Below are 27,272 nucleotides of genomic sequence, written 5' to 3'. Positions count from 1 at the left end.
GCCTCTAATTACCCAGCGGTACTGTAATACATGGGTACAGAGCCACTGTTAGGATAAAAAGCTCTCGCTGCTCTTATTGTTGTTGTGGTCTAAGTGCTTTCAAAATTTTAGCCGAATTGACAGAAGACATCAAAGTCAGTCTGGATATCACTTCTGGTTCATATGTTTTCAAGGGTTAAACGGATTTATCATAAAATTGTGACCCCTGAGGTGTGGAGCCTTTGCTAAATGAGGTGTGTAATGTGCATTTTACACTTTTTTTTTTTTTTTTTGTCTAGTTCGGGCTATTTTTAGTACAGGAGTACGTAAGAATGAATGTCTTCTGGATCAGTGACGTCCATTTTTAAATGTCACCCCTGATATTTTTGATACTGCTTGCTTTATTCTCCCAGACCAATAAAAGTTATTTTACAGAGGTTTCAGTTCTTAGATTTATTATGATGACATTGTGTCTGATAACTTGGTCTAGCACTTTTTTGGGGGGGAACTTGGTCTAGCACTATAAAATAGAGGAAAATAATCACAAAGTTAATTTGCTATTATACAAGACAGCTGAAGAATAGTATTAAAGTTGTTTTGTAAAATGATACATTGTGTAGTGTTGATAAAGAATTAGCAATAAGCCGTAGACAGATTATATGGAGGAAAAAAACATTTCAAATTTTTTAATGATTTATATTTTATTTTATATTATTTATTTTTTATTTAATTTTATTTTTTGCTTTGCTTGCTAACATATTTAACACTATATTTTTATTGCTCTGTGGCAGCATGAAAGCCATAGATAAATCATTGATTCTACACCTAATTTGAATTCTTTTGCTCTTCATGAAATTAAAAGCTTCATGTCTTTGCCGGAAGCAAAAAAAAATAAAAAATAAAATGCCCAACATGTCGTATTTATTTGCAAAGTCGAAACTTCCCAGGAGAATTTGAAGTCAGTGGAAGATTTTCAAACATACAGAGAAGATCTCGAATATATTTGTACAAGGCTTTTGGAATTCTTGGAAAGATTGTGTTGGTGTCCAGAGACGTGTGAGAGGTTCTGGATGGAGAGGATTTGGATTTCTGATGTTCGTGGGTGGTTTTGGATAAAGGCCAGTGATGGATGTAGAAGGAGCAGATGGCAGCATGTCTTAACTAAAAGATGGAGGCCCACCAGGAGCAGCCAAGGTCACCATGAACTCCGAATTACACACAGAGACTGATCCGTTGGGTTTAGATTGGTGGGTGTTGGCTGCAGCACCTTTGAAACACTCTCTCTCACACACACACACACGGTTGTTCTGGCTTGTCTGCAGCATGGTCTCCTGTAGCCCGCACAAGCAAACAATGAATAAAATATGAGCAGAGAGAGCTCTGATGAGACATCTGTGTACAAACACACGTACACACTTGCACACTACAGTTTCTCCCTCAGCCAACAGAGGGCAGAGATACCATTGGGCAAATGATGCCTTCTTAAACTCATAATTCGTATGCTTATACTTTACACTAGAATACTTTACTAGCAAAGGTTAAATACTTTTGATAAAATGAATAAAAGGTTAATACTTTTGATTGTATTCTAGGATATTCATGCCCTTAAAATATATATACTTCTCTTTTAGGTTAGGACATCTAACAACTGTTGTGGCTACTTTTTCGCTAATATAATTTAACATACACTCAAAAAAATTTGTTTTGATGCTGTTCAGTTTATTTAAACAATTTATTTTGATTCAACACCATTGTATCAGGTTTGTGGTTTAAATGTGATTGATTCATGTTAAATTGACTTGAAACGATTACTCTTTGACTTAACTTGATGTTTTCATATTGGAATAACATGTTTCAATCAAGTAAACCCAACCAGGACTCAATCAAACAGGACTTTCACTTCCCATCATGCTTTGCAAAGGGGCTGAACTAGGAATGTAAATGTTGAAATAAAGTGTTATTTTAAGCAGTTTTTAGGAAGATGAGAAAATGGAAAGACATTTTAATGTTTACTGTTCTATTATGTTGGTATTTAAAAGTTTCTGTTAATTAATAATTTTAGGGTTACCATTATGGTGAATTGTTGCACTTGTGCTTGGGTTGAGGATCCGCTAACAAACTTTCAAATTACTTTAATAAGAAAGTAATTACTGTGGTAGTGCTCTGGGTTGCATTTCCCAAAAGCATTGTAAGCCTATGTTGATTGTAAAAGTATTGCCACCAGTGGACTTATGATCAATTTAGGCTTTACAATGTTTTTGGTTACGGCAATTTAGGATGAATCCAGTATCACATCTAGATTTCTAACACAGAACATCACAAAAGTTATATAAATCACAAAATTAAACAAGAAGAATTAATTGTAAAAATCAATGTATATGAAAACAATTTATTATTTATTTATTTATTGCTTTTTATTTATTTTCCAAAACATTGCAAATTAGTTGGGCTGACAGTGTTAAATTAAGCTGTGCCCAACCATAGTAAATAAGTTGAATCAACCTTAATAAATTAAGTTGACCCAACGTAAGTACATTAAATTGGAATAACAGAATTGCATAATGCTGAAATAAAGCAACTTAATCATGTGGAAATCCTTTCCATGATTTTTTTTTATGTTATTTTTTTGAGTGTAGGGAAGTAGAAAGGAATTAAATTTTATCCAACTGCAAAAAGACCTTGAAAGTTTAAAAACACAATCTTGTAAAGTTATAAAGTTTGAAGGAAGGAAGGATGGATGGATATAAAGTAGATTGAAAGATGGATGGATGGATGGATGGATGGATAGATAGATATATAGATAGATAGATAGATAGATAGATAGATAGATAGATAGATAGATAGATAGATAGATAGATAGATAGATAGACAGACAGAGACAGACAGACAGACAGACAGACAGACAGATAGATAGATAGATAGATAGATAGATAGACAGACAGACAGACAGACAGACAGACAGACAGACAGACAGATAGACAGACACATTGAATTTACTTAACTTTTTTATGTCAACAGGTTCCACGTAACTGGGTTATGTTGCATTTAATTAACATTATTTATTTCAGTAAACTTAAGTTTATTACATAAGGTTAATTCATTGCTGTTTAGTTGAATCAGGTTAACATTCTTAATTTGTCCAAAACTATAAAGTTCAATTATCCTAAAATTAACATCAAACAAAAAATAAAATAATTAAATTTAATCAAATTAGTTTATTTAGTGAATGCATTCAAGATCAATTTTTACAACTTTTACAAAAGTTATCTAAGAATATTACTTTTACTCTTACAAAATCTTTACTCTGCAAAGACTTTTATTGTTAGGTGTTAGCCAGAAGACGGTTTTGTCACATCCGTGGCATGCCCGAAGTAGTTGTTTTTTATTATTAATTACAACTTTAATTCTTGTTAGCAGATCCTCAACCCAAGCACAAGCTCAACACTTCACCGCAATGGTAACCCCAAAACTGTTAACATAACAGAAACTTTTAAATACCAACATAATAGAGCAGTAAACATTAAAAAGTCTCTCCATTTTCTCATCTTGCTAAAAACTGCTTAAAATAACACTTTATTTCAACATTTACTCTCCCAGATCAGCCCCTTTGTAAAGCATGATTGGAAGTGAAAGTCCTGTTTGATTGAGTCCTGGTTGGGTTTACTTGATTGAAACATGTTATTTTCATATGAAAACATCAAGTTATGTCAAAAAGTAATCGTTTAAAAGTCATTTTAACATGAAGCAATCATATTTGAACCAGAAACCTAATACAATAGTGTTGACTCAAAATAAGTTCTTTAAATAAAGTGAAAAGCATCAAAAAGTATATTTTTTTAAATAGATTGATGATTGATTTGATGGAGTCGTTCTACCTTTCTTTCTACCTGTCTCTGTTTCCGACTCCAGATGGTATTCAGTGTTGGTCTGTCTGTTCCTGTTTTTCATATAGATGTATAATTTATGACCTTGGTAGTCACATTCTGTTTGATATCAAGCTGTGATTGATGGATGTCAGATTACATCAGCTGTCAGACTTTTTTGAAGTTAGGGATGATGCTTTTCCCTTTGACAGTGACATTTGCTGTGTGTAACATATGGAGCAAGATCAGGCAATGAAACTGGTTTATAACTGAAGGCTGAGAGACCAAAGGCCATTTGAACAAACCCTCACCCCAAGAATAAATACATTCTGATTAGACTTGATTATAGACTTATGACATTCACCTGGTGGAAGTAAAAATATAGACTTAAATTAAAAAAGATTCTTGAGCTAGAGATGAAAAATCTGGTGGGCTCTTTTGACCACCCAGAACACCCTAGCAACCATGTGGAACACCATAGCAACTGTTAGCAACCACTCAAAACTGGTGGAACTGCTTAGAAATTGTGTTGGTGATAAGCAGGCAAACCCCACTCACATTTACTTAAAAAAAAAAAAGTGAAAATATAGTTTGTATGTATGATAATGAGTGCAACAGATATAGATGTTGTATGGATCACGTCACGTGAAACCGTGTCCAGCTCTGTGTGAGAGTCTCTTGGCTGAAGCAGTGACCTTTTACTGTCTAACCAGCCACACGCACGTTTAGCTCAGGGGTTTAGATTTGTCCACTGTGTGTATGTGTGTAGCTTCTTGTCTTTTATTTTTCTTGGAGTTCTTCTTTCCGGTACAGTGGGAAATTATCAAATGAATGAGGCTGTGTTGCTTTCACTTGCACACACACACAGTATGACTCTGGATTTGCATTTTTTGAAGGAAATGGCACTGCTCACAAAGCAGCAGGAATAACAATGTTGACGTTTTTGATACATCTTTTCTTTATTTATTATTATTTTAGGTAGATAGTGGATGTTGTGGGCTCAGACCTCTTTATGTGTGTATTTCTTCCCTCCAATGAAATATTATAGTGGTATGTATTTAATTTCTGAAATGTTGATAATTGATATAAAGTGAATATTTCTATATATATATATATATATATATATATATATATATATATATATATATATACTAGATAACATATATTACTAGAGCTAAAACATTATTATAATTATTATTTTAAAAAAATACTAGAACATATATTTATTATTATTATTATTATTATTATTATTAATAAATTTTACTAGATCTAAAACATTATTATTATAATTGATTTTTTTCTATTATTAATTTAATACTTTAAATTAATTTCTTTTTAAATTCATATTTTTTTTATTTATTTTTTTTTTAAAGGGGACCTGTTATGCCCCTTTTTACAAGATGTAAAATAAGCCTATGATGCCATATAGAGTGTGTATATGAAGTTTTAGCTCAAAATACCCCACAGATAATTTTTTATAGCATGTTAAATTTGCCAGTTTTTGGGGGTGAGCAACTTTTTGCGCACTTTTTTATGTGTCCCTTTAAATGCAAATGAGCAGGTGCTCCCGCCCCCCTTTAAAGAAAACGGCAGAGCTTCAAGTGCTCATTCTCCAGCATACCAGCAACAACAAAACAGTACAATCTCACGCACTGAAAATGTCAGAAACTCTCAATAGCTGTGTTCAGCCTTATCTGTTCAGTCATCTGTCATCTGTTTATTGAGAATTTAATTCTTTCTCTTTAAGTGCAGTTGTATTTTAAATGATCTTCCACTTTGTGGCAGAACGAACAGTGTGATTTTAAATTGCCAGTCATGATTAGTATAACTATTAACTCTTCTCCCACTTCGTCACTTTTAAATGGCAATCATTGTCAATGGAATCCAATTGAAGATTTTCACACTTTAATCTTAAATGTATTGTAAAGTGTATACAATAGATAGAACACCTAAGGCTGAAATTTTTACACAGCATTTGAATGAAATCTGTGGATGTGGTTTGGGCTGAATTAATTTCAGAAGTGTTTGCATTGGAAGATGAATGAGAAGAGGAGGAATTAAAATGCTGAGCAGGAGCCTGTAGAGTAATTTTGATGCTGGAAGAGTAAGGCGGATAAAGGCCGGGTATCAGGGAGAGGAGAGTGTTGGAGTAATAATGTTTTCTTCATGCTGATGGAGAATTATTATCCTCATCCGTGTGTCTTTCACAGACTCTCCTGCTCTTCAGTCTGCTCTTTTCAAGGTGTGTTTTAGACCTGGTTCTCTCTGTGGTGAGAAGTGATCTGACCACTATTATCAAAGTTTTACCTTAGTCTGATAGTGAAGAAGCATTTTAATAATTTGTGAAATCAGCTTTATATCTCACAATTCTGACTTTATAACTCTGTTGAGTTTATATCTTGCAATTTTGACTTTATAACTCACAATTGAGTTTATACTTTGCAATTCTGACTTTATAACTCGCAATTCTGACTTTATAACTCAAAATTCTGACTTTGTAACTCACAATTCTGCATTTATAACTTGAAATTCTGCATTTATAACTCGAAATTCTGACTTTATAACTCACAGCTGAGTTTAAATCTCACAATTCTGACTTTATAACTCACAATTTTGCCTTTATAACTCACGATTCTGACTTTATAACTCGCAATTCTGACTTTATAACTCTCAGTTGAGTTTATATCTTGCAATTTTGACTTTATAACTGGCAATTGAGTTTATATTTTGCAATTCGTACTTTATAACTAGCAATTCTGAGTTTAAATCTCACAATTCTGACTTTATAACTCACAATTCTGACTTTGTAACTCACAATTCTGCATGTATAACTCGAAATTCTGACTTTATAACTCACAATTTTGCCTTTATAACTCACGATTCTGACTTTATAACTCGCAATTGAGTTTAAATATCGCAATTCTGACTTTATAACTCACAATTTTGCCTTTATAACTCACGATTCTGACTTTATAACTCGCAATTCTGACTTTATAACTCTCAGTTGAGTTTATATCTTGCAATTTTGACTTTATAACTCGCAATTGAGTTTATATTTTGCAATTCTGACTTTATAACTCGCAATTCTGAGTTTAAATCTCACAATTTTGCCTTTATAACTCACGATTCTGACTTTATAACTCGCAATTGAGTTTAAATATCGCAATTCTGACTTTATAACTCACAATTTTGCCTTTATAACTCACGATTCTGACTTTATAACTCACAATTGAGTTTAAATATCACAATTCTGACTTTATAACTCACAATTTTGCCTTTATAACTCACGATTCTGACTTTATAACTCGCAATTGAGTTTAAATATCGCAATTCTGACTTTATAACTCACAATTTTGCCTTTATAACTCACGATTCTGACTTTATAACTCACAATTGAGTTTAAATATCACAATTCTGACTTTATAACTCAGAATTTTGCCTTTATAAATCACAATTCTGACTTTATAACTCGCAATTGAGTTTAAATATCGCAATTCTGATTTTATAACTCGGAATTCTGACTTTATATCTAGCAATTGAGTTTAAATCTCGCAATTCTGACTTTATAACTCACAATTCTGACATTATAACTCGCATTAGCGAGTTTATATCATGCAATTCTGAAAAAAAAAGTCATAATTGTGAGAAAAAAAGTCACAGTTATACCTTTATTTTTATTCGGTGGCAGAAACAAGCTTCCATATCAAATAATTTGCAAACAAGCATAAAGTTATCTATCTAATCTGTCTGTCTGTCCATCCATCTTTCACTGTTTCATTTTATCAATTTCATTGTGTTTTTGAGTGTCATTGGAGTGGTTCATGTGTCATGTAGTCGTCTGAAGAAATTTTCTGTCCTGTTTCTGACAGACACCTGCTTGTACATCAGGATCTGTCTGTCACTAAAGTACCATGTCATCACTTCTGTCACACTCTCCAGGATTTAAACTCTGAGAATTGTGAGGAATATGTACCAGAATGAACTGCTGTCCAATGGGGTCATTTTTTTTTAAGTTTTTATATACACATTTTTAAATCACTTTTAATCTTTATTTTCAGGTCCTATAGCAAAGACTGTTTGAGAACCTAGTCAGAGAGAGGGTGGAACATTTTCATGAAGAACTAATTTATAACTGTATTAGTAACCTTGACAAACTTTTATATGTGCAATTAAAATGTTTTATGTCACCAATGCCAGTTGAATAAAAATGCGCAAAGTAATTCACAAAGTTTTCCATGCTGTATGTTTTCGGTTCACAAACTTCTCAGAAATGTTTAAATTCCCTAGGAAATGTCCTGGTCAGTGTCTTGTTTGTCACCTCTGTTTAACACATGAGACAGCAGAACTCTGCGTATCCTAGCAACTGAGTTTCAAGCCCGGCTGTACCGTGGTGAATTATGGTCACTGCTCAGCTGTTTATAAAGCCGACTCGCCCGTCTACACGCTGTTTTTAGCATTCGCTCGCACAGAATAATGAATTATTGAATATTTGCGTCCCCAACAAATTAGTGTGGAGAGCTTGAGCTGTGGGTCTCGCTTCTTTTCTTCCTCTCCTCTGCTCTTGGGTTTGAGTTTTATGGCATTTAACTGTTATTTTGAATAATTTAATTGTACACAGAGGCTATTTACAGACTAGTATATATGAAAATTAGTTTAACGCAGACAGGCTTTTTTTGTTATTGAAAGTTTCAACTTTTGAATATCTTTAAAGGTTTCATGCCTTGGAAGCTCTCATCTTGGCAGCTTGGGAACATAAAGCGTGACTGTTTTTTCTGTTTGGTGACTCACAGAAATTGGGAGATAATCATAAAAAAGGTTAAAAAAGATTCCCCATAAATCATGTAAAGCTAGCCAATCTGAGATTATGATTTTGGAAAGCTCTATTATTATGCGCAATATGCTTCAGATGATCCATGAGCGGTCTGTCATCATTGCCTCCTGAAACCGAGACTGTATGAAATTGCTGTTTATATGCTAATATGTTTGGAAAATCACAATTAAATCTAGAGAAAATCACTTGGAAAAAAAATGGCATGCCTTATTTTTGTGTTCTTAACTTTGTTCCACAGGTTTATAGCCTTATTAGCCACATGCTAATTGTGAATTTTGCCTTTTGCGGAGACTTCGGCGGTTAAACTTGTGCTTTGAGATCCCCAGGCTCCAAAAAACAGATTGTAGCGTTGGCAGGCGTGTGTGTTCAGGATGTATGTAGTCTGCTGTTCTGATCCGTCCAGGACCGCTGCCAGGAAGAAGCCCTCCAGGATGACGGCTCACAGGCCCGGGAGCGTAGTTGTTGTGGAACGGGGTTTAACATCTGTCTGGGTTGTTTTTTCCATCCCTGTTGTTCTGAAGAGAGGATCATGGCTCTCGAGAGACAGTTGGAATAGATAACCGCTAGGGGAAGAGCAGACATTGAGAATTAAAATGCTAAAACTGTTGATACAGCAACATGGGTTCAGTCCAGTTTAATATTTGCTCAGTTCCATGTACTTGTCAGTGTAACTGTTACCATAATTAGTGTTATTTGGCCACTTTTAACCCCTTAAGCCCCAAGTGTACTGCCAAAAAAACAATAACAAAGCAAAAAAAATGACTTTATTCAACAATATCTTCTCTTCTGTAATTCTCATACGTTGTTTACTTCCAGCACTTCCAGGTTCTACGTCAGAAGGCCGACTCATTATTGGCCGGCTCCTGCATCAGCATCACATGCGTGCGTCGTGCTGCTTACTTGATCAGCTTTGGCCAATACTGAGCCCGCGTTCAGCCGCAGAGCCTGGAAGCGCTGAACGTAAACAGCGTTGACTAAAGTCGTTATTTTTGTTTTGTTTTTGCGCACAAAAGGTATTCTCGTCACTTCATATTCATATTCCAGGATTTTTCTCCATATAATGGACTTCAATGGAGCCCAAACGGTTGAAGGTCAAAATTACAGTTTCATTGCAGCTTCAAAACATTCTACACAATCCCAGATGAGGAATAGGGGTCTTATCTAGAGAAACCATCGCTCATTTTCTAAAAAAAATAATAAATATTTTATACGTTTTAACCATAAATGCTCATCTTGAACTACCTCTTTTCTCCTTCTCTATTAGAATTTCGGCAGTGTAGACACTGCTAAGTGTATTACTGTCCTCCACAGGTCAAAGTTTGAACTAAATTGTCATATACAATATGCTAGTGCAAGTATATAACAATTAGTTCAAACTTTGACTTGTGGAGGGCAGTAATACACCTAGCAGTGTCTATACTGCCGGAATTCTAATAGAGAAGAAGAGAGGAAGTTCAGGAGTGTTTTTTATTTTTTTAGAAAATGAGCAATGGTTTCTCTAGATAAGACTCTTATTCCTTGTCTGGGATCATGTAGAGTTCTTTGAAGCGGCACTGAAACTGTAATTTTGACCTTCAACCATTTGGTGCCCATTGAAGTCCACTCTATGGAGAAAAATCCTGGAATGTTTTCCTCAAAAACCTTAATTTCTTTTTGACTGATGAAAGAAGGACATGGACATCTTGGATGACATGGGGGTGAGTAAATTATCAGGAAAATTTAATTTGAAAGTGAACTAATCCTTTAAATTGCTGTCTATGAACGAGTCATATATCTCTCGGATTTCATCAAAAATATCTTAATTTGTGTCCCGAAGATAAATGAAGATCTTATGGGTGTGGAACAACATGAGGGTGAGTAATTAATGACAGAATTTTCATTTTTGGATGAACTAACCTTTTAACATGACAGACAGCAGCAGGTTTATTAGGGTGCTGTCACTTTAAGAGCTTATGCACGGATACAGTATATGGTTACACAACATGTGCTGGCTTTCTCAACTATTTCCATTCCCAAACTGACTGTATTTACTCCTCAAGACAGACATTTTGACATAATGTTGTGTGTATTTGACCTTTTAAGTGCAATTCGCCACGAAAAACAACTACATTTGGTACTCGTGAGCTGTTTGAGATGCACTCCACTTATGTAGATCATTGGTACTTGTGCTTGTGGTGTGAGCGAGAAACCTGCAAGAATGAGTAAAATTATGTGCAATAAGTATTCGACTGGAGCGAATGAGACGAGTGAGTGACAGAAGACGGGTTTGTGTCTGTGTATTGATACTACAGAAAAGGAGTATCGGAACCGTTGCAGATATTTCAGTATCGATACATATCGAAATATCGATATTTTTGACAACACTAATTGTGAAATAATATTGCAATTTAAAATAGCCTTTTCTATTTTGATATATTATAAAATGTAATTTATTCCTGTGAACAATGCAGAATTTTCAGCATCATTACTCCAGTCTTCAGACTCACATGATCCTTCAGAAATCATTGTAATATGCTGATTTGCTGCTCAGGAAACATATATTATTATTATCAATGTTGAAAACAGTTGTGCTGCTTCATATATTTTTTTTTTTTTATTCAGCATCATTGCTGATTAAAAGTATTAATTTCTTTAAAAAAATAAAAAAAAAAATAAAAAAAATCTTACTGACCCCACACTTTTGAACACTAGTGTATATACAGTAGTAATAAAGTAAGAATGAATTCCTCCTTTTGTTTGCACATGCTAAATACATTATGCAAAGCATGAATTATGCCATGATGAATACAAAATGTACATGATTTTTAATTAAATCTCGTTGACCGACAAATTTCCATCTGATATAACGGCACAATTCTGATTGAGTTGCATTGTGAATTTGATGCATTCTATAATGAGCCTGATTTACATAGAAATAAGTGTTTAACCAAAAAAGAGTAATTTAAATATGCAGTTAATATTAAATAGAAACTCAGACAGGTTATGTTGGACTGCAAGTGGAATGTTAATAACGTACATTTTACTCTCCTTTATATTCTATATGTTTTCGGAGATATTTAAGATTTCCTGCCCCATAAACTGGTTGGTCGGTTTGGTCGGCACATCTGGTTTATTAGCGTTCATTCCGACCTGGTCAAACCCTTCATCAGGCCTCAGACAAACAGGTGGCAGGTGTTAATATGAGTCAGTGGGCTGATTTTGAAGTGTTTTCCCGTCGAATCTCTCACGACCGTCATTGTAATGTAGCCCCTTATTCATGCGTTGTTCTGTCTTTCATGTGGAAATGAAAATCAAAGCTTTGATTCATAAGGATCATGTGTCTGTAGGGCAGATGCCTCATTTAAACGCTCACAGACGGGTTTTGCAGCAGTAATTTGACTTCGTTATTTGGCCTCTGTCTATTATTCATTCTCAGGGAGGTTTGGGAGCTTTTAGCATCTGAATAAAGCTTTGAACAGGCGTTTCTTGTGTCTTCACACACACCGGGAGACGAGAAGAACAGAGAGTGAGCGTTTCTGGAAGATTCTCGTTACGAACCGGGATCAAACTCTCGATTGTGCTTCTCCTTAGGCGGCAAGTTTAGAAAAAACATTGGGAACAGGTAAACAGAACCTGAACAGTGCATAGTGGCAGCACAGGTAATGAATGATTACTATGTATTGTTGCAAATACATGTCCAAAAGCATGGGAGTATTATTTTTTTTTTTGCGCATTTCCAAGTTGTTTTCCTTTTGCTGACAAATCCAAACGCCCACTGGTGATTTATTCACATTTTGTCACCTCATCTACGATTTTTTTGTGCCTTCATGTTTTTTATTTTATTTTATTTTATTTTATTTTCTTTTATTTTATTTTATTTTATTTTATTTTATTTTATTTTATTTTATTTTATTTTTTTTTTTGTTTTGTTTTGTTTTTATATTATTTGTTTCATCTTTTTATTTTTGTTTAATATTATTTTAGTATTGTTTTTAGTTTTGTTTTAACATTCAGTTTGATTTTTTTTATCTTATTTTAGTTTCCTTTTGTAAATATTTGTATATAATTTTATTTGTTTAGTTTTAATACTATTTTATATATTTTAATAATAAATGTTTATTTTAATATGAAATTATTTTTTATTTGTTTAAATGGTTAGCATTCAGAAAGTAAATCTTGACTTTCATAATGGAGAATTTTAGCAATTTAGTCAAATTAATACGTCACTTCTATAATGATCATTTAATTTATTTGTTTATAAGTCTTGCAACAGAAGAAAAAATATAATAAATAATAACCTGAAAAAATAATAAATAAATAATTAATAAATATCCATTTTAGTACTTATATATTTCTTATTTCTTAAGCTGGAGTTCTTTATTTATTTATTTATTTATTTTTCATTATTAAAAAAAAAAAAAAAAAATCATTGTTTGTCTCTGACCAAAGTGTTGTTGTTGTTTTTTTTTCTGTATTACAGAGAAGCTGTTTGGTGAGTTTGTTAGCTGGGACCTGCAGGACGCTCTGTCCCACCTGCCTCTTAAATCCGGTCAATCTGTCTCCATCCCTGTCAACATATCCACCAAACTGGACTTTTCCGGTCAGGAGAACCTGTTACACGACCTGAACGACGGTAAACATCCACACAAACACAGCTCACATATGCTGACACGCGAAAACAACATCATTTGGGTCCGTTTTGGTTTGTCCCGTCCAATTTGCGCTCAATTTCTGCGAGTGCATCACCAGAGCCATCACACTATAATCAAAATGGGCCTGATTGCTCTCTGATAGAGAGAAAGGCAGTATTCACTTTGCCCTGTTATGGTAGATCAGATCCAAGGGAGGTGATTTGAAATGGTGTCTGTACCATCTTATTTCACATTCAACAGAGACATCGCTTTAGCTGCCGTCTCTCTTCTGTATTACCCGCTCTCCGTCCCCTCTGCCCTCTCTAGTTCCTCTCTGGATTCATATCTACTTCCTCTTCACATCTTATTCCTTCCTGGCTATATTACACTTATACCTCCTTTCTTTCTGTCTCGCCTCTGTTTAATGCCCCTCTCATGCTCGCTGAGAAGGAAAAATCACCATTATCTGAAGTTGTAGACAGCAGTGAGATGAAATGGGGAGAACATTTAGGTAACACTTCACTTAAAGTCCTTTATAAAATTATTTTAATGCATTAATTATGCCTTGTAATGCATCTTGTATTGCATTGTATGGTCTCATGAATAATTGTAACCACAGTTCTAATACATTATCTATTCAATGAACACATGCATTATAAAGTAAAATGCATTAAAACATGACAAACAACAAATTTCAGAATGCATTTTAACTTTGGTTACAATTATTTATGGGAAGATAATAATGCATTATATTATGAATATATTAATGAAGCATTAAAAATAAAGGCTTTAAGTAAAGTGTTACCCAAATTTGCTTAATGTCATATCATACTTTTTTTCTTTAGTACACCAATCATCATTCACATGTGCACTATAAAATTGAAAAGTTTGGCAGCAGTAAGTTTTGAATGAAATTAATACTTTTATTCAACAAGGTTGCATTAAATTGATCAAAAGTGACAGTAAAGGCACTTATATTTCAAATATATGCTGTTCTTTTAAACTTTCTAATCATTAAAGAATATGTATCAGTTTCCACAAACTGTTTTCAACATTGATAATAATCAGAAATGTTTCTTGTACATCAAATCAGCATATTAGAATCATTTCTGATAATGTGACATTGAAGACTGGAGTAAATTAAATTTTGATCAAAGGAATAAATTACATTTTAGAATATATTAAAACTAAAAATTGTTCTTTCAAACTGTAATAATAATTCAAAATATTACTGTTTTGCTTAGGGATGCACGGATAGGGATAGTTAAGTGCAATGTATAGCAAAGTCTGTCATATAAGCTACATAATATTATAATGAAAACATTGTAATTGTGTGCTTGGGACATGGCTTTTTATGGTGAGACTTTTATTTTTGTAATCAAGCTCTCAAAAATTATATAATTTTTTTTTTTTTTTTTGGAGATTTGTTTGAATAAATGGACTTCAAAGGGAAAAAAGTTAAACTTTTATCTCAAAAGATGAAGGTTAATTCTCAATATGACCTCCAAAATTTCTCATCCAATTCTTTCAAGATCAAATTATCTGCTATCCACATCAATTTCACAGCTTTTTATTCTACTGCATGTCAACAGTTGAGAATAAAGTTGAAATGCCATTGAAATGTATTTGCAACCTCTGCTGAGCTGCGAAAGAGCACGCTCTGAGAATTGGAAACGTCCTCCAGGTTCTCTTTGTCTCATTGTACGCACATGTTAATAATAATGAGACATGAGGAGAGCAGACTGTCGCAGACGAGTGGCGGTGTGCGTCTGTCTGCTACGTTTCTGCTTGAATTACAAACAGGTGCAAGATGAACAGCCTCCTTCCTCTCTCCTCTCCGGGGTCTCTCCTCTGATGCACTAAAATGTTTTAATTATTGTTGAAGTAATAATTTCTCTGAATTATGCTGATAAGACAGCTTAAATCCCGTTCTATTAGGGCAGCGTGTAGAGGGCAGTGAATTGTAAACATTGCTGATGTTATCGCAGGTGATAATACATTATTGCTGTTATTTAGTGGTGATATTAGCACTGTTTGACATTAGTTTTCTCATCATGGTGGTTTTTAACTGTATAAACAATTAAAACAAGTCATTCAAAGTTTTAAGGGTTTGATGTGGCATTTCCTTATCTCTGATTGGCTCCTCATCCCTCTCTCCATTGTGATGTCATAATGAAATGCGAGACTTCCCCAGTGTTGCATATTTTGCACGAAGTGGCTTACATGCTATTTTAAAGTCAACATCAGGGATGTGATTTTTCCATATTTATACAAATTTTCAGAACTGAAATATGACCCACATGAATATCGTAACTCTGAGAAAAAAACTGGTTGGATATTCAGCATAACTAACATGCATTTAAAAATGCAACATGCGGCAACCATTGTTTATGAATCTCTTGTCAACAGATTTAGAGTCTCCCAATGGTTTTCTGCCAAAATAAAAGCTCTACAGTTTAACATACGAAAGACAACCATAAATATTAATATTGTAGTTGTACTATTATTCTATAAAATAAAATTATTATTATTTGTATTATTGTTATTATTATTATTATGAATTACTAATTTTTCATTTTACACTACAATAGTTTTATTACAGTTAATACATTTATTTAGTGTGTGTGTGTGTGTGTGTGTGTGTGTCTGTGTGTATATATATATATATATATATATATATATATATATATATATATATATATATATATATATATATATATATATATGAGTGGCACACTATTAATAATATGATAATAATAATATTAATGATAATAATAATTATGATAACATTACATACTATTATAAATAAATAAATACATATAAATATTATTTTACACTAATATATATATATATATATATATATATATATATATATATATATATAGTAGTTTATTTATATATATATATATATATATATATATATATATATATATATATATATATATATATATATATATATATAGTAGTTTATATATATATAACAATAAAAAATCATTATTATTATTGTATATCATTATTTGATAATAATAATAATAATAATAATAATAATAATAATAATAGTCATATTGAATGTGGAAAAAAACAGTTTTTTTTTTTTTTTTTACAGGTCTAATGAATATATTTGTCATTAACTCTGTAACCAGCCAGGCAATAACCAACCAATTAAAAAAGTAAATGAGTTAGACTGATTCAGATAATGAATGAGTTCACTCAAACTGATTCATAAAAAAAATGTCTTATGAAAAACATACAAGTCTTTCAGTTCTTGTTCTTTGCCCCTTTTATGTTTCCATCTCTTTCTCAGTGTCTGTCTCCATCTCTCCTGTCAACATAACTCATGCTGGGATGGTGGTGATGTCATCACTGTGATGCAATGCTCTGTCTGCCTCTCCGGAGGCCGTTGGGTTCAATCCGTACGAGGGTTTCTTTAACACGCCGCTCGCTTCGTTCGTTCGTTCATTCATCCGTCCTCTATAAATCGTCTCCCCATCAGAGCACGAGGGCCAGACAGTCAGACTAAACACATTAGTGCCTGAATGTTAAAATGTCAGCGCAAGAACAACATAATGAGAGAGGAGAGCGGCTCCATTAAACTGGACAGCTCCCCCCACTGAGAGCTCGCTGGAGGTAAGCGTTTACCCTTCATGCGGGACGTCAGCCGACCGCTGAGCCCTGGTGCGGATGATGTCACGCCGTCACGTAGGGATGAACTCGCTAGCCTCATTGGGTAACGCTTGGCTATTGCTGAGCACCACATTTTGAGGGTTCAGTGCGAAGCGGCCCGCTGCGTTTTACTTAAGCAAGGAAATAAATGACGTCTGTTAATCATTGGCTGCTCAGGACGTACATTAGGTGGATCGTTTGAGTTGATATTGAGCTCCTTTACCCCCTGTAGAGACTTTTTATTTTAATTTCACTTACATGCTTTGAAAGGGTAAAATCAAAATATGACAGAAAAAGAATCAAGACTGCAATGCTAGTACACTGTTGATTATATTTTTGATGTAACCTGTCTATCATCACACTCCCATTTCACTCTCTAGGCCTCACCCTTACACTCTGTCTTGTTATTTTCCTTGCCTCGCCCTCATCTGCTCTTAAGCTCATTTGCATGTACTCTGCAGAACTGATAACTGTTGATTTAAAGGGATAAATAGATATGCATAAATGCCGTAACAGATCTAGGCAGGTGGAGCTGGGGGAGGTGGAGGGTTTCAGAGGAACTCTTGATAGTGTGCTGCAGGACTAGCTTACAGCAATGAACCAGACTATTTAAATGTTGATCAAACAATCTCACTGGCTGCAGGATCAGCAGAGGCAAATAAACGTGTGCCATGCGGTAATGACGTGATTGCTTGCTCTAAGCCTGCGCCTTCTAGAGTTTCATATTTATCTTAGCTCCACCCTCTCTGATCACGTGTTGCTCTCTTAGCTCTGCCCTCCTTTTACCTCATGTCACTCTGTTAGCTCTGACCTAGTGTCTGGGCGTCTGAGACTTGTAAAGTTAGCAGGAGACATTACGACATATCGTGTCAGACACTCTTGAAGGGAAGTGATGTCATTTCAGATGCCATGGGACTCGTAATGAGGACCGTGAGTTGTCTGTGTCGAATGATTGATCAAGCTCTTCTTCCCTTTCGGGTGGTAAAACACGCATACTGACCAGATCTCTCCTGATGTGTGCTTCTGTGTGCAGTTCTCTTTTACTAAGCAGCAGAGAGACAGCATTTGGAAGATGACTGTGGCTCAGGTGAAAACCGCATGCTATTCTACAGACGTGCGTTTCTATTAGAATAGTGATGAGCCGCATTTCCATACATGCACTTTTCACCTGGCGTCTCTTCCGCTCTTCTTCCTCTGTTGAATGTCAGAATCCATCCGAGTGTATTGAAACATCTGCGTGAGATACAGAGAGCAATTTGTGCACGACAAACGCTGCAATTTACCCTCATTATTCTCCCTCAGACAGAGTCAAAGCAGGTCAAATTCAGAAATGTCACCACAACAGAAAGACCTTCATTAGAGCAATGGCTCTGTGTGGCAGGCAATGCAACCTACATGTTTCAGTATAGCTTTTATTCATGCTTTTATGCTTTTAAATGCTTTTATTTAAACTTTTATTTATTAGTTGTTGTTTTTTTTTCTTTCAGTTTTTTGCAACCTTTTGACTATAATGTATTAGTGCTGGGCGGTATACCGGTTTATACCAAATACCGGTATTTATTTTTGTTATAATATGAATTTTGATGATACCGCAATACCGGTATGCGTTGCTTAACCAACGTTCGGAATGCGGCGCAGCCCGTCACTGTTTGAGAGCGTCCCGTTTCACTGTTGCACTGTAGTGAGAGCACAGCTGAGATCGCATCACAGCCTATGGTAAGTCCGAAATCACCCCCTAAAGCCTCATTCACTATCCCTACGTTATCCACTTTTTATTGTTCACTTGAAAGAGTGAATGAAAACGAGTGAGTGAATTTGGACAGCTGTTGTGTTTAACGTTACATCGGCTGTACACTCGTTATTGCGGTGCAATGTGAGATTGAATGAGTGCACTCAATAACGTCCACTATGGTTTCGGACACCACTACAAATGGCTGTCGCCTCAAATAATGCCCTATTTGAGGTTATAGGGGACGATTTCGGATTCACGGCGCGCTTGATTACAGCGAGAGAATTCAAACTGCGCGCGAGCGCTCGAGATGAGATTAACAACGTTCTCCACAAGGATCATATTATATATAGGCCGGAGCGAGTGTGTTTAAGTTTTTTATGGACATACAGTACAGTCCAAAAGTTTGGAACCACTAAGATTTTTAATGTTTTTAAAAGAAGTTTCGTCTGCTCACCAAGGCTACATTTATTTAATTAAAAATACAGTAAAAAACAGTAATATTGTGAAATATTATTACAATTTAAAATAACTGTGTACTATTTAAATATATTTGACAAAGTAATTTATTCCTGTGATGGCAAAGCTGTATTTTCAGCATCGTTACAACAGTCTTCAGTGTCACATGATCCTTCAGAAATCATTCTAATATGCTGATCTGCTGCTCAAGAAACATTTAATGTGTACAATTGTATAAAATATTTGTGTACAATATTTTTTTCAGGATTATTTGATGAATAGAAAGTTCAAAAGAACAGTGTTTATCTGAAATCTAATCTTTTGTAACATTATAAATGTCTTTACTGCCACTTTTGATTGATTTAATGCATCCTTGCTGAATAAAAGTATTATTTCTTTAATTTCTTTTCAAAAAAATAAAAATAAAAATTCTTACTGACCCCAAACTTTTGAACGGTAGTGTATAATGCTACAGAAGCTTTGTATTTCAGATAAATGCTGTTCTTTTGAACTTTCTATTCATCAAGGAATCCTGAAAAAAAAGTACACAACTGTTTTCAACATTGAAAATAATCATAAATGTTTATTGAGCAGCAATCAGCATATTAGAATGATTTCTGAAGGATCATGTGACACTGAAGACTGGAGTAACGATGCTGAAAATTCAGCTTTGCCATCACAGGAATAAATTACTTTGTCAAATATATTTAAATAGTACACAGTTATTTTAAATTGTAATAATATTTCACAATATTACTGTTTTTTTTACTGTATTTTTAATTAAATAAATGTAGCCTTGGTGAGCAGACGAAACTTCTTTTAAAAACATTAAAAATCTTAGTGGTTCCAAACTTTTGGACTGTACTGTATTTCATATACTCTAGTGCTCTAAACATGAACCATCAGCGTGTATGCACACATATTTCATCACGTCTTCTTCAAATGAAATGTAACGTTATGCAAAGGACACTGAACTGTACGTCTGATCACGACCGCGATGACACGATGGGTTATTCTGCTACACAGAAGACGATGTAAGTTAATAAATAGACTGACAATTCAAAGAAGAATGGGCAAAAATTTAACAGCTTTATTCTTTCTGTGTTAAACTTACGTGTGTCATTTGTTCAGAGACTGTAGTGCTCTTAAATGTACTGAAAATATCCTTAGACAGTTTAAATGTTCTTCCGCAGTTCTCCCTCGTTTTGGCAGTTTGTTGTTATATAGGGTTAGATTTTTAAAATGCTTAAGGTGCCCTCAACTCTTGGTGGTCTCTCCATGGTCATATTTTAATATTCATGTGTCAATTTTATTGGTTGTTGTCTCCCCACAGCATCATTTTGTGGGGCTTTGTAAACCTGTATTAACTCTAGTGTGGAATTTTTCTACAGTATTCACTCATCATGACTCATCATAAAACAGGGCATTCTAGTCAATCTACTGCAGTACTTCCTCTCTCAATCAGTAGAAAATGTGGTTAACGCCCGGTCATGCATAGGGTAAAAAAATACCGTCATATACCATGAAACCGATGTAATTTTGAAAAATACCGTGATATGTATTTTTGGTCATACCGCCCAGCACTATAATGTATTTTCCAAGTGATACAGGACAATTAAAGGGATAGTTCACCCTAAAATGGAAATTCTGTCATCATTTACTCACCCTCAAGTAGTTCCAAACCTGTATAAATTTCTTTGTTCTGCTGAACAAAAAGGAAGATTTTTGAAACAATGTCAGGAACCAAACAGATCTACCATAGTTTTTATTTTTCCTACTATGGTAGTAAATTGGGGGTGAGATCTGTTTGGTATTTAACTTACAGAAAGTAAGTATTCATCTATTCGTATTCGTATTCAACTTACGAAAACAACTTACAAAAAAAGCGCAACTTAAGTTGAATACGGAAGGCGGTCTGGCGGAAGCTAGATATTTTACTTCATAACTTGTTAAATATGGATTTTTTTTTTTTTTTTTTTTTTTTTACACAAACACATCACTTCGCTTCAGAAGTCCTTTATTAACCCCCCGGAGCTGTGTGGAGTATGTTTATGATGGATGGATGTGGATGGAAGCACTTTCTTGAGCTTCATACTCATTGGTTCCATTTACTGCCATTATAAAGCTCGGATACTTCAGGATATTTATTAATATAACTTTGATTGTGTTCATCAGAAAGAAGGTCATATACACCTAGGGTGGCTTGAGGGTGAGTAAAGCTTGGGGTAATTTTAATTTTAAAGTGAAGTAATCCTTCAGTACTCTCAAAACGATACTGACACAATCTATAAGAAACATATTGTCCAAATAACATGGTAAAATCATCACAATGTTGCTTAATTATACATAAGCAGAAAAACAATTGCAGATATATCATGAATGTGTCATATATCAGCCATCCCTACTGCAGCTGATGTTGCACATTCGTGTTCTTCAGTTTTGTGTTTTTATGTTCTTGCAGGCTTTCAGGCCATTCCTGCAGTCGGCACTGTTTAAGACTGTGTTGATGAAAGTTTCATTCGTCATATTTATGTCCCGTTTCTAAAAATAACCCAGGATGTTACTTGCTTGAATGAATTTGTGTGTGCGTTTATAAGTTTATTCCATTATCCGTATGTGCTGGAGAGATAAAATTTATCCACCTGAGTGTGTTCCAGAGATCCACTGCAGCAGACGCACGCCTTCGCCTTATTTATTACCGAGCTTTTCCACCTCATCATATTTCAAACTGTCACGTTATGGATTTTAATTTTATTTCGAGCACTAAACACCGGACAAACAGATGCGCTGAGAGATAGAAAGGTGGATGGAGAGAGAGGTGGAGAGGAACGCATTTGAGCAATGTTCACAGCCTCTGAATGTGAGGAATTATGGCTGTATAATAGCGTCCCCTCTTCACATAAGTCATAGAAGATAGTGATCTCTCTTTCCACTTCCCCTTCTGCCTCCTTGCTCTCTGTTTCTCAGGCCTCTGGCTGCTGTGTTCATGTGTGCCGTATGTTTAATGGGTATTGTTGTGTGGTTTCAGATGGTATCAGTGTAACGGGTCTGCCCGTCTCCAGCCCGCTGCGGCAGGTCCTAAAGCCACGCTCCGAAAATAAACCAGTCGGCACTGACGCCAACAAGAACGAATACAATCACGTCAAGGTAGGAATTCTGTCCTCGAGCTATGCACGCTTTATTTTTCTGCCCACGCTCTGCTGTAGAGCTATATTATACTTCATTACTGTAGGACACATGTTAGTGTACTAGGTAGGTGTGAGGTTGTTTTGATGGTTACTTGGGTTCTAATTGTGACATCACACTGAAATGCTCCGCCCACATTCAAGTCTTATAGAGTGTAACAGTGCCCGCCCACTTCTTCTGTGTTGTTGGTTCCAGAAGTATTTTTTCCATTCATTTCTCTCATAAGGATTTCAGAAAAAAATCTCCATTAAAGCATTTTAAGCCATGAACCAAGCCAGCCAGCTACGAGGAGAATCATAACATTGCAATCTTTGATTTGAAGTAAATAAGTATTTGAAAACTGGACATAAATACAAAGGCGCAAGATTGTGTACTTAACACCTTTAGTGATAGAAAGAACTACAATCCCATGATGCACTGCGAACAGCATATTTATGGATAACTTACTGTGAGCTACAAGGTTGTTCATCGATGGTATTTGCTTCTGTTGAAGACATCAACCTGCATTATTTCAACTTAGTTTTAAAATAATCTTGTTTAACAGCAAAATTCATGGTGAAAAACTATATTACCCATGCTGCTGTCCAGAAAATTTTGCCAACAACAGTCGAAACAAGCAAAATGTGCAAAAATAATTTGTTAGCTCCGCCCACTCCCATGAAGCACCACAAATTATGCAATCCTTACACCCTCGAAATACATCTATATATATATATATATATATATATATATATATATATATGTGACCCTGGATCACAAAACCAGTCATAAGTCACATGAGCATATTTGTAGCAATAGCCAACAATACATTGTATGGGCCAAAATTATCGATTTTTCTTTTTATGCCAAAAATCATTAGGATATTAAAGGTGCCCTCGAATGAAAAATTTAATTTATCTTGGCATAGTCAAATAACAAGAGTTCAGTACATGGAAATGACATACAGTGAGTCTCAAACTCCATTGTTTCCTCCTTCTTATATAAATCTAATTTGTTTAAAAGACCTCCGAAGAACAGGCGAATCTCAACATAACACCGACTGTTACGTAACAGTCAGGATCATTAATATGTACGCCCCCAATATTTGCATATGCCAGCCCATGTTCCCAACATTATGAAAGGCATTAGACAAGGGCAGAACGTCTGGATCTATGCAGAGCTGAATCAACAGACTAGGTAAGCAAGCAAGGACAATAGCAAAAAATGGCAGATGGAGCAATAATAACTGACATGATCCATGATATCATGATATTTTTAGTGATATTTGTAAATTGTCTTTCTAAATGTTTCGTTAGCATGTTGCTAATGTACTGTTAAATGTGGTTAAAGTTACCATCGTTTCGTACTATATTCACGGAGAAAAGAGCCGTCGCTATTTTCATTTTTAAACACTTGCAGTCTGTATAATGCATAAACAACTTCATTCTTTATAAATCTCTCCAACAGTGTAGCATTAGCTGTTAGCCACGGAGCACAGCCTCAAATTCATTCAGAATCAAATGTAAACAATATAACAGTATACAATACTCACATAATCCAACGCATGCATGCCGCATGCATGACGAACACTTTGTAAAGATCCATTTGAGGGTTATATTAGCTGTGTAAACTTTGATTATGCATTGTTCAAGGCAAGCGCAAGCTCCGTGGGCGTGGAGCACGAGAATTAAAGGGCCAGTAGCCCTGAATCGGCTCATTTATAATGATGCCCCAAAATAGGCAGATAAAAAAATGAATTAAAAAAAATCTATGGGGTATTTTGAGCTGAAACTTCACAGACACATTCAGGAGACACCTTAGACTTATATTACATCTTTTTTTAAAAAGTTCTAGGGCACCTTTAAGTAAAGATCCTGATCCATGAAGATATTTAGTAAATTTCCTACAGTAAATATATCAAAAATGTATTATTGTAAGTAATATGCATTGCTAAGTACTTTATTTGGACAACTTTAAAGGTTATTTTCACAAATTTTTTTTTTTTTTTTTTTTTTTTTTTTTTTTGCACCCTCAGATTCCAGATTTTCAAATAGTTGTATCTCGGCCAAATATTATCCTATCCTAACAAAGTATTCAGCTTTCAGATGATATATAAAACTCAATTTTCAAAAAAAATTACCCTTATGACTGGTTTTGTGGTCCAGGGTCACATATGTAGTTTATTGCAAAGTATGCATATATATTCAAATATTGAAGTATTTTGTGAGTGTAGGGATTACATAATTTGTGGTGCTTCATGAGAGTGGGCGGAGCTAACAAAATATTTTTGGCGCATTTTGCTTGTTTTGACTGTTATTTGTGGAATTTTCTGGACAGCAGCATGGGTAATGTGGATTTTCACCACGTATTTAGCTGTTAAACAAGATTATTTTAAAACTAAGTTTCTGCATTCTAAATAATGCAGGCTAATTTCTCCAACAGAAGCACATACCATCGATTAGCAACCTTGTAGCTCACAGTAAGTTTGTCTTTGAAGGTTTACAAGTTATTGATAAAAAATACATTTCCCTATGGAGAAAATGAATGGAGTTTTTACTTCTGGATTAATGTTGCACTATTGTGAATAAGTCTTATCTGCGTAAGTGTGCACTACATATCAAATTACCTTTTGTTTGGCCCTTTTGTTGAATCACGTTTTTTGTCCTGTATAGCAGTTGGAAAAAAGCCATTGTGATCTTCAGTGACTGTCTCTCCCTTTACATCTGTCTGTGGTTTGCAGGCGTGTCTCCAATATGGTCTCTGTCCATAGTGCTGAAGTTTGTGTGAGTGTGTGAGAGAGAGAGAGTCCTTGTCCATGGTGCTGAAGTATGTGTGAGTGAGCGTATGTGTCTCTGTCCATGGTGCTGAAGTATGTGTATGAGAGAGCATATGTGTCTGTCCATGGTGCTGAAGTCCATAAGTTGTAGTAGAAGTCAGATTTGCGCTGTTGAAGTAGGCCTGTTGGTGATATTTTAGTTTATATGTGCTCTTTTTTGAGATGCTTTGTGGATTTAGATTTGTATTTAATCAGACTTTTGTTTCGTTTGTTTCCTTCTTTCTTTTAATGTTGTTAAAATTTCTCATTTCTCATGTTTAGTTTATCTGCTTTATACTATTATTTTATATAATGAGGGTAGGTGGAAGGGATATAATCAGTCTAATTGGTAATGGAGGAGTGGACCATCATCTGAAGCATTGTTCACACTGACATTAATCTGCAGTTGCACTAAGACTAGAGGTCATTCATTTCCAAAAACAAATTTATTTGTATTTTTGTCTTATTTCATAAAAATAAAAATAAAAATATCTAAACATCCTTAAAACAAGAACAGCGCATATGATGATAAGCCTTTTTTTCAGAGAAATCGAAATATTTAGACGTAAAATGCACACCAAAGAAAACGCGTTTATTTTGTCTCACCCTATTAGCAAATTGTTTTTTTCTTGGTTTAGGCATAAAGTAATTTTCACTTCAGGAAGCTAATTTGAAGAGGCAAGAAAACGAATTTGTTGTCAAATTAAATTACATGTGATTTTCACCTAATTTGCGATCACATTTTTAAAAAGATTTTTGCAGTTAAGCAGCACACCAATAACATCAGGACATCCAGCCTCAGGTTCGCCCAATAGCGAGCGTCATTACAGCGACCCGCTGTCCTCCAGTGACAAAATCACTGTCAGTGCGGTCGGGCCATGAGACTGACAATCCATCTACCTCCATCCCTCCTGTCATCACTGCATAATTCAGTGCCGTTTTCAGCACACAGAAAGAGTTTGAGGATGTCGGGGTGAGAGAATACAGATGCATCCTGAATTGAAACAAGATGAACAGGGAAGAAGTAATGAGAGGAGAAAGTGTTGAGTGACAGGTCACATCGACGCTGCAGGATATATCCCAGCCCGAGACACTTCAACTGTTTGAATCCGGACAAACTGAAGGTAATCACTTCTGTTGCCTGACTGACAGCGTCCGACTGCGGCTCACAACAGGAAGTGTCTTCACTCACTTCCCCTCTCCTAACCCTATCAACACTGTCCACTGAGAGAGAGAGAGAGAGAGAGAGAGACGGTGTCCCGGCCCTCACTATCTCCAAACGGCTTAACAGTGAAGAGAAGTCTGCAGCTCAGCTGTTTCCAGCGCAGTCCTTCCCCTCCACCTCTCTTTCTCATTGTCCTGGCAGGGACTGTGGGGCGATAAAGTAGAAAAAGAGAATCCCGTCTGCACTGCTGGGCTTGTCGAGCACAATAATAAATATCGGATTGAGGCTGTTGGAGAGGGAAGATTAGGGTCAGATACCTGAGAGAGTATTTGTGTGTGTTCGAGAAGAGAGAGAGCTTTGCTGCTCATTTCTTATTATTATCAGTGTTGAAAACAGTTGTGCTTTTTAATATTATTGTGAAAACCATGATACTTTTTTTTTTTTTTTTTTTTTTTTAGGAATTCGTTGATGAATATTTGAAAAGAACACCATTTATTTGAAATAGAACTATTTTGTAACATTATAAACTCTTTACTTTCACTTTTGATTAATTTAATGCATTCTTACTGAAAAGTGTTATTAAAAAAAAACTTACAGACCCTAACATTTGAACAATAGTGTTTGCTTAACTGCATCACTATTTTTTTACATTGATGTTATGAGAAATTGACAGTATTATTACTGTTATACTTATTTTTTATTATTAAATATATATGGGTGTTTCTTCAAATTTAAGCATTTTTATGTCCTAGGGTTTGATTTTTATTAAAAATAGCAGAATTTGTATTCTTTTTTTTCCATTATATGAAGGTCACATAACAATTTTGCATTTTTATTTTTGTCTTCATAATTTGTTTTTGCTACTTTTAAAATATCTACAGTATGTATAGATTTTATACTTTTACCGTTGTCCCAGATTTTCAGTATTAAACTGTAGAAATGTGTCATAACAATATACATTTTTAAATTTAAAAATGATAATCTACACAAATA

At 34.7% G+C, this 27,272-nt stretch overlaps 1 protein-coding gene across 2 annotated transcripts in view; it reads left to right on the top strand.

Moving 5' to 3' along the window:
- trappc9 (trafficking protein particle complex subunit 9) overlaps positions 1-27,272 on the top strand; it is a 258,472-nt gene that overhangs the window by 100,659 nt on the left and 130,541 nt on the right. For both annotated transcript variants that reach the window (XM_048203094.1, XM_048203092.1), the window contains 2 exons: positions 13,133-13,285; positions 22,163-22,281. In XM_048203094.1, coding sequence (XP_048059051.1) covers positions 13,133-13,285; positions 22,163-22,281 — 272 coding nt within the window. The remainder of the gene's footprint in view (positions 1-13,132; positions 13,286-22,162; positions 22,282-27,272) is intronic.

Source organism: Megalobrama amblycephala, linkage group LG9 (assembly GCF_018812025.1).
Source record: "Megalobrama amblycephala isolate DHTTF-2021 linkage group LG9, ASM1881202v1, whole genome shotgun sequence".
NCBI classification, from domain to species: domain Eukaryota; kingdom Metazoa; phylum Chordata; class Actinopteri; order Cypriniformes; family Xenocyprididae; genus Megalobrama; species Megalobrama amblycephala.
This window is presented reverse-complemented; position numbering and strand designations above follow the sequence as displayed.